Source organism: Oncorhynchus kisutch, linkage group LG29 (genome assembly GCF_002021735.2).
Source record: "Oncorhynchus kisutch isolate 150728-3 linkage group LG29, Okis_V2, whole genome shotgun sequence".
Lineage (NCBI taxonomy): Eukaryota > Metazoa > Chordata > Actinopteri > Salmoniformes > Salmonidae > Oncorhynchus > Oncorhynchus kisutch.
Genome location: NC_034202.2, coordinates 15179776 through 15201723, shown reverse-complemented (window position 1 = coordinate 15201723; position 21948 = coordinate 15179776). Strand labels below are relative to the sequence as shown.

At 43.3% G+C, this 21948-nt stretch overlaps 1 protein-coding gene across 1 annotated transcript in view; it reads right to left on the bottom strand.

Moving 5' to 3' along the window:
* The window catches only part of si:ch211-196i2.1 (collagen alpha-1(I) chain), a 140160-nt gene that overhangs the window by 72866 nt on the left and 45346 nt on the right, over positions 1-21948 (bottom strand). The window contains exons 5-6 of the mRNA XM_031809489.1: positions 19022-19156; positions 17106-17192 (exon numbers count right to left, since the gene is read on the bottom strand). Coding sequence (XP_031665349.1) covers positions 17106-17192; positions 19022-19156 — 222 coding nt within the window. The remainder of the gene's footprint in view (positions 1-17105; positions 17193-19021; positions 19157-21948) is intronic.

Genomic DNA, 21948 nt, shown 5'->3' with positions numbered 1-21948 from the left:
CCTTTCTAGGGAGTTTTCCTAGGCACCTTGCTTCTATACCTGCATTGCTTGCTGTTTGGGATTTTAGGCTGGGTTTCTGTACCGCACTTTGAGATATCAGCTGACGAAAGAAGGGCTATATAAATCAATTTGATTTGATTTGATGATGGATTGCCTTAATGTAAACTATGTATATATGCCACACCTATCAAACAAACATTGAAAATGCCAAAACTCACTTATGATCAGGCAGGTGAGTATATATAAGGGTGTTCGTTCATGTGTGTGTGTGTGGGGGGGGGGGGGGGTCGGTATTTGTGGTGGATCTGGCTGATCTTTCAGCAGAGTAGATAGAATGGAGAGGTAACAGATAATGACTCTAATTATATAATAGGCTTCATCACTACCTCCAATTATCTACCGCTTTCTCTGCCTCAGCAGTCGTAAAGCAAATCGGTAGCAGTGACACCCACTTAATCATCCCATCAGAGGCAAAGAACAGCCAAAGGAGAACAAGACCAGCCAACAGATACACAGTACTGTAGTGTACACATTCAGCCGATTAGGGTCGTATTCATTTGTGCATTTCCGTTCAAAATGTAGCAAAAGGAAAACAAGCGTTGCTAATTGGACAACACCAAGTAGGTCCCTCCCTGTTTCAATCAACTTTCTTCTGTTTGGTGCATAATGAATGACCTAGGTCTGATCATCTCTGAGCTGAGCGCTGATGTCAGGTTGGCAGAGCACCATATACCATCATACATGGGTAGGATCTGCAGCGCTGATACACAGGTCACCCATCTACTAAAGCAGGACCTTGCTAGTGCTGGCTGAAAAGCTGTTCTGCTGCTGGTACTGGAACATTATTCAAGATGCCTTGTGTCTGAACGATAAGAAGCCTAACCCGCTCTGCTCGGTCCTTGTCGCTAGGCAACCGCACAAACCTTTCTGTGTTTTGCAACTTCATCCCCTCGCCTACTGAACTACGGGGAGAAAGTAAGATTTAGAGGCAAACGTCAGGATCAGGATAATGCGACTGAGGGAAAAAAAAACAAAAAAAACTGGAAAGCACTCTCGAGTATGTATGACAAGGGAGAATGTAGGTCTTGGCTGGCTTTGCAGAGTTTTGGCCAGTAGAGTACATACATATCTTACGGATGCACAGATAAAAACGAGTCTCCATTATCCCATTCATAGCACATTAATATAGGAATCATCATATACTGACAGGTAGATGGTGATATTGATCCCGGCAGAGCCTGATCTGTAACTAGAGACAATGTATGACTAGACATAGCTTATACACTGAGTATACAAAACACTAAGAACACCTACTCTTTCCATGACATAGACTGAACAGGTGAAAGCTATGATCCCTTTTTCGAAAGCTATGATCCCTTAAGGATTATTAAGCCTTGAGACAATTGAGACATATTGTGTATGTGTGCCATTCAGAGGGTGAATTGGCAAGACAAACAATTCAAGTGCCTTTGAACAGGGTATGGTAGTAGGTGCCAGGTGCACCTGTTTGTGTTAAGAACTGCAACGATGCTGGGTTTTTCACCCTCAACAGTTTCCTGTCTGTATCAAGAATGGTCGACCACCCAAAGGACATCCAGCCAACTTGACACAACTGTGGGAAGCATTGGAGTCAAGGTGGGTCAGCATCCCTGTGGAATGCTTTCGGCCTTCTAGACTCCATGCCCTGATGAATTGAGGCTGTTCTGAGGGCAAAATGTTTGTTAAACTCAGTATACACAGTATGTAGACTAGAGATAGAGGTACAGTAGCATATTAGAGATAGTGATTTGTAGATATGTAGACTAGATATAACATATTAGACCGGAGGTAAGCCCAAAGATAGTGTTTGCATGTGTGTCCCAGTTAGACAATAACATTCGGAGAACGATATGTTTCTTAGAGCTTGTTTCTTAGTTCCCACAACTTTTTGGTAATGGTGTTGGATAATTGTTTGGCTTTGGAATAATTCTCAGCACATTTAAGGAAAACAACATTCTCTAACTGGTTTGACATTGGTAATGTTCTCAAATAATTCAGAGAACATTAAGAAACAATGTTCTTCTGCGTTTCCTACAGGTTTCCTCATGGTTCTATTTAAAGTCATGTTTTCGCATTGTTCTGAGAATGTTAAGAAGCAACATTATTTTGTTGGAATTTCAGTACTTCAGCATACGGTTTCCTACAGGTTTCCTCAAATTGTTCTGAGAACATTGAGAAAACTTTTCATACAAACCACAAGAAAACTTTAGTAACGTTCAGAGAACGTTCCACGGATGATATTTAAAATACACTATATGACCAAAAGTGTGTGGACACCTGCTCGTCAAAAATCTAATTCCAAAATCATGGGCATTCATATGGAGTTGGTCCCCCCCTTTGCTGCTATAACAGCCTCCACTGTTCTGGGAAGGCTTTCAACAACATTGCTGCAGGGAAAAGGTGTTAGATCGGGTTGAGGTCAAAGCTCTGCACTGGCTTTGACCTCAATGGCTTCTCCCACACCAATCTCGACAAACCATTTCTGTATGGACCTCGCTTTGTGCATGGGGGCATTGTCATGCTGAAACAGGAAAGGGCCTTCCCCAAACTGTTGTCCCAAAGTTGGAGCACAGAATCGTCTAGAATGCCATTGTATGCTGTAGTGTTAAGATTTCCCTTCCCTGGAACTAAGGGGCCTTGCCCGAACCATAAAAAACAGCCCCAGACCATTATTCCTCTGACCTCCTCCCTATAGGCTGTCTCATCGTTGTTGTTGATCAGGCCTACTACTGTTGTGTCGTCAGCAAACTTAATGATGGTGTTGAAGTCGTGCTTGGCCACGCAGTCGTGGGTGAACAGAGAGTACAGGAGGGGACTAAGCACGCACCCCTGAGGGGCCCCCGTGTTGAGGATCAGCGTGGCAGATGTGTTGCCTACCTTTACCACCTCGAGGCGGCCCGTCCGGAAGTCCAGGATCCAGTTGCAGAAGGAGGTGTTTAGTCCCAGGGTCCTCACATACCTGTGTCTGTGACTGTATAATGTGTCTACAAGCCCAAGGGCACTCTTTCTCTCTCATGATTGCCAGACTGTATTTTTTTTCTCAACTTAATCAGTAGCAGAACTAACTGACCTTACATTTTAGGGACTCTGATCAGTGACATCATGCATTCCATGGTGGTAGCGCAATATTCACACAGTGCATCTGTAAGTTGGTTATTTGTGCATGACCAACATGGATTAGAGTAAGGAAATGTACACAGAGTTTTACTAACCCCACAGAATTAGAGGGATTTCTACTTTTACAAACCAAACTTAAAGTTCAAGTCAGTATATACACAACTGTCAGATCTGTTCAGTATATACACAACACTTTTTCTGTTGTTGCTTAAAAGCCTTACCTGAATTACAAACGACTCAATGCCGAGCCCAAACTAAACTGGGCTATGCAAAGACATGAAAATGCTAGCTGTGTAAAGTCATTTAAAAAAGGGAAAAAACGCCGCCAAACGCATCTTTAAAGAGAATACTGTACAGTAGGAAAGCGGTGGCTTTACACAGTCATGGAAAGTGTCAAATAAATGATGGATGTTTTTTCCACTCATGTCTTGACAGTTGAAAGAAATCATTTATAAAATATTCTTCCCAAGAGATTTGAGGGGAAAACACAGTTGGGTTGTACGACCCTCTATATTGTGTAATATTTCTTAACCGCAGAAATGTGTCCATGTTTCTCTCTGACAGATGTAGCCTTAGGGACAAAGTGTTAGCTAGATCTAAACCATTTATAAAACCACATGGCTTCCAGCCAGTTGGACTGGAACTTGTCTGCCATGAAACTTTGCTGGTATTAGACACTCACCACACACAACACCCACGCAAGCAACACACAGACACACGCAGACGCACACACACATAAACATTGTCATGCACCATCAAGCAGAAATTGTGAGGCATGTAATCCTAAACACAACAGGCAAAACTTAAAAATTAGGATTGCATCCCCGCTTGGGACTAGAACAGTAGTGAAGTTGTGAACAACTCACAGTGACACAATGGGAAACTCCAATTCAAGAGTCTCAGACTGATGTTTGCTGATGTTAAGACAAGGCAGGGTTATGAAGGTTCAAAACTATCAGCTAATGTTAAAACTCCTTGCTTTAGTAATGATGTCTTTACCCAAGGTCCCTGACCTCCAGGACTGTTTCATATTTTTAGGGTGCATTGTGGGAGTTGATGATTAACTGGGGAGCACCTCAGGGAGCACCTGTCAAGACAGCCGAGGTCCCAGATGGAACATGCACCAAAGCCAGGAACAGCAACAACAGAACAGGCCCTGACAATCACAGACCACAGAGGCCTCGGCTTCAAAGAGCGGAGAGAACAGAGAGGCAGGCAGACCTTGGTCAAAGAAAAAACAGATGCTGGTAATGTGGGCTGTGTCCCAAATGCCACCCTATTCCCTATATAGTGCACTACTACTATGGGCCCTGGTCAAAAGGAGTGCACTATGTAGGGAATAGGGCGCCATATGGAACTCTTTCAGGTTTTATGGCTGGAGCCTTCAATATGTGCTGACTTAGAAGCAGTGAAGGCTGCTGATGGGAGGACGGCTCATAATAACAGCTGAAACGGAGTATATGGAATGGCATCAAACACATGGAAACCATGGGTTTGGTGTATTTGATACCACTCCACCAATTCCACTCCAGCCATTACTACCAGCCCGTCCTCCCCAATTAAGGTGCCACCAACCTGTGCTTAGAAGTAACATTCCTTCTAGCAGAAAGCCAAAAGAGAGGAGGAAGTGTGGTAGATGTAGTTGGCATGGTAACGCTGTTCTGCTGACTTCAGTTAGTGCCAGGTGCAGTGGGTGGAGACAAAACATGGCATAGCATGAATTGAAATGTTTTTGAAAGTTTTATTCTTACACGGGTAATCTGCAGTTCAAACAATAACAAAGCTAAACCAGCCACTGTTTCGGTAAACAGGGATGGGGCTAAAGAAATGAGCCACTCTCAATTTTATAAACAAACTGACCATCCATGATATCAAAATTATACAGAAGTTTTAATCATGTTTTGAGGCTATATAGTGCTTGTTTACAATTACATTGTTTACAAAAAAGGAGTAAAATAAGTTGATATTGTGGGTTCTGATGAGACATTTCAAAGTTATAATCTTCAAGAATCAATTAATATACACTACCGGTCAAAAGTTAATAGTAATAATTCCTAATAATTCAACGTTTTTTCTTTATTTTTACTATTTTCTACATTGTAGAATAATAGTGAAGACATCAAAACTATGAAATAACACATATGGTTTCACCTACCACAGCATTCTGCAGAGATACGCCATCCGATCTGGTTTGCCCAACACACCTTCAGGCTGTGTAAGGGCTATTTGACCAAGAAGGAGAGTGATTGAGTGCTGCATCAGATGACCTAGCCTCTACAATCACCCGACCTCAACCCAATTGAGATGGTTTGGTATGAGCTGGACCGCAGAGACAAGGAAAAGCAGCCAACAAGTGCTCAGCATATGTGGGAACTCTTTCAAGACTGTTGGAAAAGCATTCCATGTGAAGCTGATTGAGAGAATGCCAAGAGTGTGTAAAGCTGTCATCAAGGCAAAGGGTGGGTACTTTGAAGAATCTAAAATCTTTAACACCCATATGTGTTTTTTCATTAACTATTCACTATTATTCTACAATGTAGAAATTAGTACAAATAAAGAAAAACCTTTGAATGAGTAGGTGTGTCCAAAGTTTTGACTTTGGACATGTTTACTATTTGTTTGATGCCATTCCATTTGCTCCATTCCAGCCATTATTATGAGCCGTCCTCCCCTTAGCAGCCTCTACTGGGGTGAATGTAGCACGTATTGATGGTTTATCAGCTGGTGATAATCTAGTGCCATTGATGGTTTTAATAGGCCCCTTGTTATTTGATTATATGCGCTGATTTGGGCCATCAGTTGATTGACTGCTGATTGAACAACTTGTTGAACAGCTGATTTCACCACCCACATTGTTGCAATTCGCACCCACCCTGTTTCTTTAATCATATAACCGTGTTCGAATAGTCATACTAACCGCACTAACCATACTTTTTGTGACGTAAATTGAGTATGTAGTATGTTTATTAGTCATAGTATGGATATAGTTAGCATGCCAAAAGTTCCCGGATGTTGTACTACATTCAAAAAATATTAATTATACAAGCAATGAACATTTTCCATGCTTTAAGGGTCCATAATGCAACATTTTCAGATTTGAAGAAAATGGAGGAAAATATGCAGCCGAAGTCCGACAAGAGCGGATACAAATTCGTTGCTTTATCTCATGACAAATGTTAAGAAAATGTTGAGCAATGTAATAAAGTAATGACTTTTCAAATAAGTTACATTACACGTTATGTTGGCTGACAATTTGTTAGCTACGCTACGAACCGCATAGCATATCATTACAGCAGTATGTACCGGGTATGTTAGCTACCTACTGTAATGTTAGTTGGCTAATAATACATTGAATTTGCCAGCATATTTACTTTATGCTAACCAACTACCCAATGTTTATTGACTTGATTATTCACGTCATTCATAGCTTAGCCTCTTGAAACTCTGGGGGCAGTATTTCATTTTTGGATGAAAAACATTCCCGTTTTAAACAAGATATTTTGTCACGAAAAGATGCTTGACTATGCATATAATTGACAGCTTTGGAAAGAAAACACTCTGACGTTTCCAAAACTGCACAGATATTATCTGTGAGTGCCACAGAACTGATGCTACAGGCGAAACCAAGATGAAATTTCAAACAGGAAATGCCCCAGATTTTGGAGGCGCTGTGTTCCAATGTCTCCTTATATGGCTGTGAATGCGCAAGGAATGAGCCTACACTTTCTGTCGTTTCCCCAAGGTGTCTGCAGCATTGTGACCTATTTGTAGGCATATCATTGGAAGATTGACCATAAGAGACTACATTTACCAGGTGTCCGCTTGGTGTCCTCCATCAAAATTATTGCGTAATCTCCAGCTGCATGCATTTTTCCATGTGGTTCAGAGGAGAAACCAAACTTCCACGAATGATATATCATCGAATAGATATGTGAAAAACACCTTGAGGATTGATTCTAAACAACATTTGCCATGTTTCTGTCGATATTATGTAGTTAATTTGGAAAAAAGTTAGGCGTTGTAATGACTGAATTTTCAGATTTTTTTCTTAGCCAAACGTGATGAACAAAACGGAGCGATTTCTCCTACACAAAATCTTTTTGGAAAAACTGAACATTTACTATCTAACTGAGAGTCTCCTCATTGAAAACATCCGAAGTTCTTCAAAGGTAAATGATTTTATTTGAATGTTTTTCTTGATTTTGTGAAAATGTTGCCTGCTGAATGCTAGGCTTAATGCTATGCTAGCTATCAATACTCTTACACAAATGCTTGTGTAGCTATGGTTGAAAAGCATATTTTGAAAATCTGAGATGACAGTGTTGTTAACAAAAGGCTAAGCTTGTGAGCCAATATATTTATTTCATTTCATTTGCGATTTTCATGAATAGTTAACGTTGCGTTATGGTAATGAGCTTGAGGCTATAATTACACTCCCGGATACGGGATTGCTCGTCGCAAGAGGTTAGCAAAGTAGTATAGTGGTTTGGGTGTGTTCATAAATTTGCGCTAGCTATCTACTCAAATTTCAGAGCACTCTCGTCTGACTGTGCCAGAGTGCAGAATAACTGATGAATTTACAAACGCTCAACACCCTTTGAATGTGGTAAACGTAAACGTTGTCAGTAAACGTTGTCAAAAAAACATAATTAAATTGTTGCCAGCAGCACAGTTACAGTCACCAACATGAAAACTTCATAACCAGCACTGCTAGGGTGAGTAAATTGGTCAGAGTGATCTGTTCTCTCATTTGTGTCTGGAAGTAGCTAGCAAGTTAGTCAGTTAGCTTGGATGCTTGACTACCATTGTGAGGTCAGAAGGTCAGAACGCTCGGATCTACCCTACTCCTCGGCCAGAGCGTCTAGTGTGCGCCCTGAATGCTCCAAGAGTGAAACGCTCTGAATTTACGAACTGACAATCTGACAACACCCTGAATTTACGAATGCCCAGAGCGCACTCTGGCACTCCAGATTGAATTTACAAACACACCAGAAGTCTAGCTAGTAATTTGTTAGGCTATCAAGCTAACAAGAGGTTGCATAGCAACAGCATCAACTCCCGGTAGACAGGTGAAGCGCTAGTACACTCAACTGAGAGGAAACTGTTTGTTTACAGTATACTAAAATGAACTAATAATATGTAGTATGTAGTATATATTCTTTAAGTATGTAGTATACAGTATGTTAGTATGGGTATTCGAACACAGCTAATGATTTGGTCATTATCATTCAAGAATCTGGCACTTCCCACTAAATGGGAATCTGGCATCCTCCCACCAAATAGCATATTATTAGGCTTAGCCTCTATCATTATTATACTGTATGATCGTAATACTACACAAGCCTATTATTATTTAAGGTATTTTTTAAGGAGTGTGGCAGTCCCACTAGCCTCAACAGCACTCTGTAGGGTAGCACCATGGTGTAGCCGGAGGACAGCTAGTTTCCATCCTCCTCTGGGTATATTGACTTCAGTACAAAACCTAGGTAACTCATGGTTCTCACTCCCTTCCATAGACTTACACAGTAATATGACAACTTCCGGAGAACGTCCTCCAACCTATCAGCGCTCTTGCAGCATGAACTGGCATGTTGTCCACCCAATCAAATAATAAGAGAATGAATCTCGTACTGAAAGGATACGCTACAGCTAGCTAGCACTGCAGTGCATAAAATGTGTGAGTGGTTGACTCAAAGAGAGAGACAATAGCTGAACAGTTTTGAATAAATACATTTCTTCAAAAATGAAGGAGAAGAGTGAGAGATAGAGAGAGAAAGAGAGAGCTAGCTATATTTTGTTGTATTTTTCTTTTACTTTCACTTAGCTAGCCGAATGCAGCTAGCTAGTTTAAAGTCTACTCAAACACCCGGCTCAAACAGAGAGGGATGCTATGTTAGCTAGCTGGCTATGGCTATCCAAAATTGGAACTCTTCCATGTCAAAGTAAGCTTTTGGTTTTATTCATTTATTGACACAGGGTCCGCTGGTGTAACTGCTAAACTGCTTGCTGACTGTACGCTGTACTGCATGATTGTAGTGGGTTTACTAACATGTTAGTTCTAGAAGCTATGTTGACTATGACCTTAGCTAATATGTATTTGGTCTCCACAATTCTTTATTCCGCTGTTAACATTACAGAACCTTTGTTTTTGATTCAGGACTTAATATATCCATTAAATTCAGAAAATAAACAGAAATGTCTTTGAGAAAATTATTGACACCTTAGACTTAATATTTGGTAGCACAGCCTTTAGTCAAAATAACTGCAATTAAGCGCTTCCTAATAGCCATTGATGAGCATCCTGCGCCTCTGTACTGGCAGTTTGGCCCACTCCTTTTGTGTAAACTGCTCCAGTTCTCTGAGATTTGAATGGTGCCTTCTCCCAACTGCTGTTTTCAGATCTCTCCACAGAGTTTACAATGGGATTTAGATTTTGACTCATTGCTGGCCACTTCAGAACAGTCCAGCGTTTTGTCTTGAACCATTCCTGTGGGCTTTTTGAAGTGTGTTTGGGGTCATTGTCCTGCTGGAAGACCCATGACCGTCAAATCTAATTTCATTGGTCACATACACATGTTTAGCAGATGGTATTGCGGGTGTAACGAAATGCTTTGATGGAGAAGCAGGTTTCTTACACGGGGTCCGACATTGCGCTCCAAAATGCCTTAGTACAGTGCCTTGCGAAAGTATTCGGCCCCCTTGAACTTTGCGACCTTTTGCCACATTTCAGGCTTCAAGAATAAAGATATAAAACTGTATTTTTTTGTGAAGAATCAACAACAAGTGGGACACAATCATGAAGTGGAACGACATTTATTGGATATTTCAAACTTTTTTAACAAATCAAAAACTGAAAAATTGGGCATGCAAAATTTTTCAGCCCCCTTAAGTTAATACTTTGTAGCGCCACCTTTTGCTGCGATTACAGCTGTAAGTCGCTTGGGGTATGTCTCTATCAGTTTTGCACATCGAGAGACTGACATTTTTTCCCATTCCTCCATGCAAAACAGCTCGAGCTCAGTGAGGTTGGATGAAGAGCATTTGTGAACAGCAGTTTTCAGTTCTTTCCACAGATTCTCGATTGGATTCAGGTCTGGACTTTGACTTGGCCATTCTAACACCTGGATATGTTTATTTTTGAACCATTCCATTGTAGATTTTGCTTTATGTTTTGGATCATTGTCTTGTTGGAAGACAAATCTCCGTCCCAGTCTCAGGTCTTTTGCAGACTCCATCAGGTTTTCTTCCAGAATGGTCCTGTATTTGGCTCCATCCATCTTCCCATCAATTTTAACCATCTTCCCTGTCCCTGCTGAAGGAAAGCAGGCCCAAACCACGATGCTGCCACACCATGTTTGACAGTGGGGATGGTGTGTTCAGGGTGATGAGCTGTGTTGCTTTTACGCCAAACATAACGTTTTGCATTGTTGCCAAAAAGTTCAATTTTGGTTTCATCTGACCAGAGCACCTTCTTCCACATGTTTGTTGTGTCTCCCAGGTGGCTTGTGGCAAACTTTAAACGACACTTTTTATGGATATCTTTAAGAAATTTTTTTCTTTTCTTTCTTCTTCTTTCTTCTTTTTGCTTTCTTCTTGCCACTCTTCCATAAAGGCCAGATTTGTGCAATATACGACTGATTGTTGTCCTATGGACAGAGTCTCCCACCTCAGCTGTAGATCTCTGCAGTTCATCCAGAGTGATCATGGGCCTCTTGGCTGCATCTCTGATCAGTCTTCTCCTTGTATGAGCTGAAAGTTTAGAGGGACGGCCAGGTCTTGGTAGATTTGCAGTGGTCTGATACTCCTTCCATTTCAATATTATCGCTTGCACAAGTGCTCCTTGGGATGTTTAAAGCTTGGGAATTTTTTTTGTATCCAAATCCGGCTTTAAACTTCTTCACAACAGTATCTCGGACCTGCCTGGTGTGTTCCTTGTTCTTCATGATGCTCTCTGCGCTTTTAACGGACCTCTGAGACTATCACAGTGCAGGTGCATTTATACGGAGACTTGATTACACACAGGTGGATTGTATTTATCATTTAGGTCAACATTGGATCATTCAGAGATCCTCACTGAACTTCTGGAGAGAGTTTGCTGCACTGAAAGTAAAGGGGCTGAATAATTTTGCACGCCCAATTTTTCAGTTTTTGATTTGTTAAAAAAGTTTGAAATATCCAATAAATGTCGTTCCACTTCATGATTGTGTCCCACTTGTTGTTGATTCTTCACAAAAAAATACAGTTTTATATCTTTATGTTTGAAGCCTGAAATGTGGCAAAAGGTCGCAAAGTTCAAGGGGGCCGAATACTTTCGCAAGGCACTGTATTCTCTTGATTTCATGATGCCATGCACATGTTTAAGGCCCCGAGTGCCAGATGAGGCAAAGCAACCCCAACACGTCACTGAACCTCCATGTTTGATTGTCGGGAAGGTGTTCTTTTCATGGAAGGCTATATTTTGTTTTCTGCAAACATAGAGATGTGTGCCTTACCAAAAAGCTCTAATTTGGTCTCATCTGTCAGGATATTGTCCCAGAAGGATTTTGGCATGTTCAGGTGTGTTTTGGCAAATTGAAGTCAGGCTTTCTTATGTCTCTCTCTCAGTAGTGGTGTCCTCCTGGTTCTCCCATCATATAACCCCCTTTCATTGAGTTGGCAACGGATGGTACGAGATGATACTTTTGTACCTTGTGTCTGAAGGTCAGCTTGAATCTGTGTGGTAGTTGATCGTGGTGCTTTCTCCACCATTCCAACAATCCTCCGCTGCAATCTTCCATCAAGTTCTCTCTTGCAGCCACGTCCAGGGAGGTTGGCTACAGTGGCATGGGTCTTGAACCTATTGATAACATTACATACGGTAGAAACAAGAACATCAAGGTCTCTGGAGATGGACTTGTAACCTTGAGATTGTCCATGCTTGGCTACAATATTGTGTTTGACCTCAGATAATTCTCTGGTTTTCTTTCTTTTCTCAATGCTCATTGCGGTCCAGACAGTGACACAAAACAGGAGAATGAGTCCTTTTCTCTATTCAAACTGCTTCAACAAGTGATTTTTATATTACAGGCACCTTTAACTCACCACAGGTGAGATCAGTTCCAAAGTAAAAGGAGAATCACTTGCTTGAAATCTTCTAGAAGGTTCCAATATTATTGTCCTGGCAATTTTAGAATTTCTTTGTGGAAAAAGCTAACATTTAGTAAATTATTGAGGTTTTTGTTTTGTTCAACTGCAAACCAAAGACATACATATGTGGAGAGCAAATTATTTTTTTATTTCAACAGTTTTCTGGAAGAAATGGTGCATTATTTGAAAAAAGTATTTTTGGCACCCTTAATGTATCATCTCATCAGCAAGTAACTTTTTACCTCCGCTCCTCCCCTCCGGCGTTCGACGTCACCGGTTTACTAACCACCAGTCCAGGCATTCATCATTACCCGCACCTGCGCTTCAACATTAGGTACACCTGGACTCCATCACTTCACTGATTACCTCCCCTATATCTGTCACTCTCTTAGTTCCATTCCCCTGTGAGTATTGACTATGTGTTTCATGTCTGTTCGCTACTTGTGTTTCTTGTTATGTTCTATTTGTTATTAAACTCACCACCTGCACTTGCTTCCCAGCGTCCACGTTACAGAATACTGCCTCACCAAATGGAAGCAGCAGGAAATCAGAACATCTCCCAGACGGTCGACAAACAGGGATACCTACTTCGTAAGCACCACGACCAACTGGTGTAACTGGGGACGGCTATGGAAGAGGTTCTTCAACGTTTCGAACATGCCCGAGAGGCGTTGACTTCCACTAGCGGAGGATACTTTGCCACCAGTCGACCCAGCGAGCGAGCACATCAGTCCATTCAGCAGTCTGCCCAGGTCAGCGATGCCTGTTTGTCCCTCCCAGATAAATATGATGGAACCCCATCTAAATGCTGTGGCTTCCTACTCCTGTGCTACCTCTATTTTGCGCACCAGATGGGATCTCCCACCCCCGAGAGGTCCAAGGTTAACACGGTCATTTCTCTGATGACTGGGCGGGTGTTGGAGTGGGCTACGGCCGTCTGGGAGAGAGGAGAGGAGGCGCTGGCTTCGTATGAGGGGTTCATGGTTCTGTTCAGAGCTATTTTTGATTATCTACAGAGAGGGGGGTGAGCGCCTACTCCAACTACGGCAGGGTGATCAGACCGCTGCCGAGTACATTCTCACCTTCCGGACAGTAGCATCATCCAGCGGATGGGATGAGCTGCCGAGGAGGTCCAAACGGAACTGGCATGTCGTGATGACTACCTCTCCTTGGCACACTCTTCGCGATGGCCATCCGGTTGGATAATCTATTTCAGGAGCGTCGGTACCCACATCACTTCTCTCCCTCCCTCCGTGAACACTCTGTAGCAGATCCTGAACCTATGTAGGTAGGGGTCCCATCCTCCCCACGGCGGTGCGACGTAGATGGAGACTGCTGAGGCTCTCTCTATTGTGGTCAAGGGGGGCACAGGCTTCAACAGCGTCCAGTACGTCCCAACACGGGATCCACGAATGCAGAGGGACGTTCACGTGATCATCCACCTCCCGGGGCAACTGAATATCTCATCTTCATTAGATTCTGCTAAACCCTTTTTGTTGTCGATTACACTAGGTGGCTGTCCCTCATGTGCTGTTTCTACAGCGCTAGTGGATTCTGGTGCCGCGGGGAACTTTACTGACCAGAGCCTTACCTCCTCTGAACATACCCGCTGTCTTCTCCGTTTCTGGTTCAAGCCCTTGATAATCGGCCACTAGGATCCGGAACCATGGCACACATCACTCACCCTCATCATGGAGTCCATTCATCAGGAAAACATCCTATCCCATTGGTGCACCAGCTCACAAGATCATCCTCGGGCTCCCATGTCTCCAATGCCATAACCCCACCATCTCATGGTTTAGGATGAGAATCACGGACTGGTCACCCGAATGCCGGAGTACCTGTTTTCCTTTTCCCTCTCGTGTTGTAGCCCCTGTGGTCTGGAATGTAGATGTAGACATCCGCCAGGCTCTGGAGAGGGAACCCGCTCCCACTATCTGCCCTCCTGAGCGCATCTACATTCCCATGGGGTTAAGGGATTGGTTGCTGACATCTTGGGATCCCCCGTACTATACAATCACCCTCTGAAACGTATTGGTGGCCAACCTTGGCGCAGGACGTTACTCGCTACATCAACTCCTGTTCTGTGTGTGCTCAAACTAAGTCTCCCTGGCACGCTCCAGCAGGAAAACTCCTTCCCGTGCCTCAGCGTCCCTGGTCTCATCTGTCCATTGACTTTGTTACTGCTCTCCCCTCTGATGGTTTCACCACCATTCTTGTGGTTGTGGACAGATTTTCTAAATCATGCCGGTTTATTCCTCTCTCTGGTCTCCCAACCACTCTCCAGGTCGCTGAGGCACTGTTCCAGGAGGTCTTCCGGCACTATGGCCTTCCGGAGGGCATCGTCTCCTCCACCAGGCTTACTCCCTTCGTGTGTCCTGGGTTATCAGCCAGCCCTGGCTCCTAGCCAGACTGAGGCCCCTGCGGTGGATGACTGGTTCCGGCACGCAGAGGAGGTTTGGCGTGATGCTTATGTGAGGCTCCAGCATGCCGTCTGTCGCCAGAAAGAGCAGGTGGATTGCCACCGCAGTGAGGTGTCCGTGTTCCATCCTGTTGACCACGCCTGGCTCTCCATCAGGAACCTACCACTCCACCTGCCCTGCAAGAAGCTGTGGGGCCGTTCAAGGTTCTCCGGAGGGTCAACGAGGTGACGTATAGGTTACAGCTACCCAGTGACTACCGTATCTCACCTTCGTCTCCCTTCTCAGGCCGGTGGTTCCTGGTCTCCTGGCTGATGCTGACCCAAGTATAGACCATATTGCCAAGTACAGACCATATTGTTTCCTACAGGGTATAGAAAAGAGCAAAAGCTCTGAACTCTTAGTTCTGAACCCAGTCCTACCTACCTACAGGGTACAGAAAACTATACTGTGCTACAGTCTGCAAAAACACTAGAGTAAAAAATACAGTCAGCAAAAATACTACAGTCTGCATAAACACTACAGTAATTACTATAGTACACACTACTCTCTTTTACTACATTATTTATACTATAGTAAACTAAATACTACAGTCAATACTACAGTATTTATTTTGGTACGATTTTATTTATAAACATACACAACAACAACATAGACACACACAAATTCACAACACCTCCCCTGCCCAGACCCACCTACTTCAATCTGCAAAACACTACAGTGAATACTACAGTATTCCTGCCATAGTATATAGTATTGTTTTCATGTGGCTAGTATTTATGTGGGTAGTACTTATTAGCCTATTAAATCACTGTCCTGCACAAATCAATTAACCACCACGTGTTCTCTCCCAGCTTCATGGTTTGAAAGAGGTGCCTAATTCCAGTCCATATAATAGGCTTACAGTATGCATAGCCGAATCACAGATACCATCCTATATTTAAGAGTCATGCCCCCCGGCCCTGCCCCTTTTGTTGGAACCGAATCTGTTGTATTTATACCCAGCTTAAGGTACAATGTAGATACGGTACTGCATTGTATATCATATAAACACCGCTTCCAGCTGCCCCTTGGTGGCGAATCTAAATATTCATTAAAATCCTTCTGCTGCAAGATTATTTGTCTCCTGCATCGAAATGGGTCAAATTAAGATCTGACATAGTTGTGATATACTGTAATTCCAAGGATCCAAGTGAAAATGATTTAGGCAATTTATGTATGTAGGATGTATTGTTGAGATAAGATGTCCTTGTGTTCCCATATATGCACATTTTAATATTCCCCCCTGATGCATTTTTTATTCATCATAAAGCTTACACAGTGTACAAAACATTATGAACACCTACTCTTTCCTTGACAGACTGACTGGTGAAAGCTATGATCTCTTATTGATGTCACTTGTTAAATCCACTTAAAACCAGTGTAGATGAAGGGGAGGAGACAGGTTAAATAATAATTGATTAGCCTTGAGACAATTGAGACATGGATTGTGTATGTGTTCCATTCAGGTGAATGGGCAAGACAAAAAAAGTGCATTTGAACAGGGTATAGTAGTAGGTGCCAGGCGCAGCAGTTTGTGGCAAGAACAACAACACTGCTGGATTTTTCACGCTCAAGAGTTTCACGCTCAACAGTTTCCCATGTATATCAAGAATGGTCCACCACCCCAAGGACATCCAGCCAACTTGACATAACTATGGGAAACATTGGAGTCAACATGGGCCAGAATCCCTGTGGAACACTTTCAACACCTTGTAGAGTCCATGCCCTGATGAATTGAGACTGTTCTGAAGTCAAAAGGAGGGATGCAACTCAATATTAGGAGGGTGTTCCTAATGTTTTGTTCACTCAGTGTATAATGCTTTCAGTGTGCCTATAATCTTAAAACGCAAGCAGGCACGCATGCATGCACATGTGCACACACAGACAGAGGTCAGCCAATGTCAAGCAGGGCTGGTTGGAGCCTCAGACCCACAATGCTAATTAACCACAGTCCTCCCTGTCTATGATGGAAGAAAACAGAACAGTCGTGTTTATAATGGGACAAAATGAAAAACCAGGGCAGGTCTGGCTGTGGCTGCCACTAATGCTGGGGCCTATTCTAAAATCTACACCGTGTAGCCTATACTGCTGGCCAGTGCCTTGATTAAACCAGCAGCATGTATCACGGTAATGCAACAAAGTGCATCCCGTGCCAAGCCAAGCCCAAGAGAAGCCCCACATCTGTGAATCCAGACACAGGGCTGTCTCTCTCTAAATCATGGCAGGTAAAACAGCATAGTGCATTTTCCAGGTCCCCGTTTACAAGAAAGTTTTCTAACCTCAAGGGTATTTTCCTGGTTAAATAAAGGTTTAAATACATAAATACATTTGGCTGGATTTAGGATAGAGCATCATACTCACAGTCTCCCCCACCTCCACATCCAAGAAAGAGGAATCCTTGGATCGCTCTAACAGGTCTTCCAGGTCATTTGAGGACAGCAGGAGCTCCTGGGTGGAAAGAGAGAACATTTAAACTAATGAACAAGGAAACACCCTGGCAATGTCTCAAATTGCACCTGGTCAAAGGTTGTCCACGACACAGGGAATAGGGTGCCATTTGGGACACAACCACTCAAGAGAAATTAAATTAATTAACAGAAGGAGTGCCACTTGTTGATCCTCGTTTGATATTATCACAGGGTGCTGTACAGGGAAACTTTCGACATGGTCTTAACTCCTGGAGTCTGTGTGTCTGCACTCAGCCCTCTGAGAGACACCTGGCCCCCTTTAACTCCAGCACACTACAGTACTTCTACAGTACCATCAACATTACCTCAATCTTTCCTAAGCGTTCCCCTCTCCCTCCCTTTATGTTGTTTAAGGCCCAGTGCAGTCAAAATTATGTTTTTCCTGTGTTTTATATCATATTGTGTAACACCTGATGAAACTAACACTGTAAAAGTGTTGAGAAATAGATTTTGGGATAAATCTGTTCAAGCCTCTGTTCTATTGGCGAATGTGCAAATGCAGGTAAACAAACTGGACGAGCACCGCTCGAGACTCTCCCATCAACAGAACATTAAGAACTGTAATATACTATACTATTCATGGTAGAACAAGGACATGGATAATATACATCTAGCTGGTTTTTCTATGCATTGGCAGGACAGAGCGGCAGAGTCCGGTAAGATCAGGGGTGGCAGTGTGAGTCTCTTTAATACCAGCAGCTGGTGCACAATCTCTAATATTAAGGAAGTCTGAGGTTCTGTTCACCTGAGTTAGAATACCTCATGATAAGCTGTCGACCATACATTGTAGAGCATGTCGTTTTTGTAGCTGTCTATTTACCACCACAAACCGACGCTACCATTAAGACCGCATTCAACGAGCTGTATAGGGCCATAAGCAAATAAGAAAATGCTCATCCAGAGGTCGGCGCTCATAGTGGCCGATGATTTTTATGCAGGAAAACTGAAATCAGTTTCAACTCCTTTCTACCAGTATGTCACCCATGCAACTATGTACTTCACACACAGAGACTCATACAACGCTCTCCCCTGTCATTCACGTTCCGGGATTCATTGAGCTAAAGGCTAGAGCATCTTGACTATCCAGTATCACTGGATCACTGCATCACTGCTTGGAATGGTAACTGCTCTGTATTTGACTGCAAGGCGCTACAGATGGTAGTGCAGTACATCACTGGGGCAAAACCCAAATGGCTGCCCAAACAATTTACTTTGACCCCCTTTATTATTTATTTATTTATCTTCATTGTTTTGCACTCCCTTGTACTGGCTGTATGCACACTCACTAGACTCTACCCACACACTCACTAGACTCTGCCCGCACACTTTTACTAGACTCTGCCCGCACACTCACTAGACTCTACCCACACACTCACTAGACTCTGCCCGCACACTTACTAGACTCTGCCCGCACACTTACTAGACTCTGCCCGCACACTCACTAGACCCTACACACACACTCACTAGACCCTACACACACACACACACACACACACACACACACACACGCTGCTGTTACTCTGTTTATTGTATATCCTAATTGCCTTGTCACTTTTACCCCTACCCACATGTACATATTGTATTACCTAAATTACCTCAACTACCTCATACCCATGCACATGGACTCGGTATTGGTACTCCTCGTTGTTTTTATTGTGTTACTCTTTCCTTTTTATTGTTTTTATTTTGCAAATATTTGCCTTACTTTTTAACTCTGCATGGTTGTATTTGGTGCATGTGACCAATACAATTTGATTTGATTTGTGAACGTTACGAGGAAGGTACTGTGAGTTGAGAACTGCAGCATACCTCCATAGTGTGGTCGGTCCGTGGTGAGCGGGGGGGCTTGGAGGCAGCCCCCCCACACTGGACAGGGTGGAGAGTGCAGTGGTGTTGGGCGGCGTCTGGGTCGCCCATCAGGAACGTCAGCTGTCGGAGTTGGCCCTGTGGAGACAGAGCCGTCAAACACACTAACCTAACCCCCCAGAGGTCACAAAAGGTCACCGTGTGCAGACAGAATCCCCAGAGGACCCTTCCTCAGTCAGGGCCTCTGAGACACTGAGACAAATATGACCGACAGACTGGAGAGACATCTACAGACATCGACTACACCAGATAGTTTTCTACTGCCCCCAAGCTACTGTATGTTAAGAAGAAGTGTGAGTCAGCGTGCAGCGTGCAAGATGGAAATCGCTGTTCGCCGCAGACAAAGAGTGCCAGAGGTCATTCATTTTTTTTGATGAATGTAAACATTATGCATTCAGTGTAAAATGCAAATGTTTCTATGTTTTAGCTACAGACTCAGACCACACATTCCTTAAGTTTACGCATCAAACTGTTAATGATGACAAAATCCAACTTGTAATTAGAGAGCCAAACCAAACAAAGAACTTTATCGCTTGAAATATGGACCCAATAATTCTGTTGAAAACTTGCACTGCGTGAGAGAATGAGAGGGAGGCAAATATATATAGAGAGAAAGAGTGTGTGTGTGTGTGTCTTTTTTGGATCCTAATGTGCCGTGACTAAACTAATATGTGTCGTAGACTAAACTAAATGAACCAATGTTGAAATGAAAATGAAAACGTCTGAGTGTCTGAGTGTGTTGGAGTGGGTCCTGGCAGGGCACTGGGCTCTCTAAGGCTCTCTGTCTTAACTTCATGGTGCATTAACTTTTCCACCCACTTTACCACCTAGATTAGCATTCTCCTTCTCCACCCACTTTACCACCTAGATTAGCATTCTCCTTCTCCACCCACTTTACCACCTAGATTAGCATTCTCCTTATCCACTCACTTTACCACCTAGATTAGCATTCTCCTTATCCACCCACTTTACCACCTAGATTAGCATTCTCCTTATTCACCCACTTTACCACCTAGATTAGCATTCTCCTTATCCACTCACTTTACCACCTAGATTAACATTCTCCTTATCCACTCACTATACCACCTAGACTAGCACTCTTCCTTATCCACTCACTTTACCACCTAGACTAGCACTCTTCCTTATCCACTCACTTTACCACCTAGACGAGCACTCTTCTTATCCACTCATTTTACCACCTAGACTAGCACTCTTCCTTATCCACTCACTATACCACCTAGACTAGCACTCTCCTTATCCACTCACTTTACCACCTAGACGAGCACTCTCCTTATCCACTCACTATACCACCTAGACTAGCACTCTCCTTATCCACTCACTTTACCACATAGATTAGCACTCTTCCTTATCCACTCACTTTACCACCTAGACTAGCACTCTTCCTTATCCACTCACTTTACCACCTAGATTAGCACTCTTCCTTATCCACTAACTTTACCACCTAGACGAGCACTCTCCTTATCCACTCACTATACCACCTAGACTAGCACTCTTCCTTATCCACTCACTTTACCACCTAGACTAGCACTCTTCCTTATCCACCCACTTTACCACCTAGATTAGCACTCTTCCTTATCCACTCACTTTACCACCTAGACGAGCACTCTCCTTATCCACTCACTTTACCACCTAGACGAGCACTCTTCCTTATCCACTCACTTTACCACATAGATTAGCACTCTTCCTTATCCACTCACTTTACCACCTAGACTAGCACTCTTCCTTATCCACTCACTTTACCACCTAGATTAGCACTCTTCCTTATCCACTAACTTTACCACCTAGACGAGCACTCTCCTTATCCACTCACTATACCACCTAGACTAGCACTCTTCCTTATCCACTCACTTTACCACCTAGACTAGCACTCTTCCTTATCCACCCACTTTACCACCTAGATTAGCACTCTTCCTTATCCACTCACTTTACCACCTAGACGAGCACTCTCCTTATCCACTCACTATACCACCTAGACGAGCACTCTCCTTATTCACTCACTATACCACCTAGACTAGCACTCTTCCTTATCCACTCACTATACCACCTAGACTAGCAATCTCCTTATACACTCACTATACCACCTAGACGAGCACTCTCCTTATCCACTCACTTTACCACCTAGACTAGCACTCTCCTTATACACTCACTATACCACCTAGACGAGCACTCTCCTTATCCACTCGCAAAACCTGCTCCTTCAGCATGACTTCATATCTCATCTTCTCATCCAAAACCAATCAACTCCTCTTCCGGTAGACTAATCCTCTTTTAGTACGGGATGGGCGTAAACCTAGAGAGGTAGCAAGGTCAGTGTTAAGTCTCACCAAGCCCTGTGCCATTTAGACACTGTGGTGTTTTCACAGGGAAGAAACACACCATGCTGGTGAATGGTTAAAAGCAGCAGCCGTCCTACCGCCTCTGACCACGGAACATCAGATGCCATTTTCTTCTACATGTTGAATTGCCACCGTTCGTAGACACCCAGCAGGTGATCTACTGCGGATGGCCAAAGTTCATTACAGTGTGTCTTGTCCTTAAACAAAAAAATACTGTAAAACTGATTTGAAAGCCTGTTTACCCTACACGGAAACCCACTAGCAGAGGCCGCATCTACAGTATAGCAGTCTTCATTGTGCTGTAACTGTGGACAAAGGAAATAGATCGACTGACAATAAACACAAGACACAGACAGGAGAAGGTGTTTTCCTCCCCTGGTCGTCCTTAAGTGCTCTACTGAAGAATGGAGGTGTTAAAGTTCCAGTACAGAGGACCCTAGCGGGAAAAGACTGTCACCACCTCCGAGAGAGGAAGCTCGATCCTCTGAGGGGTCGTCAAAGAGACCTGTCAAC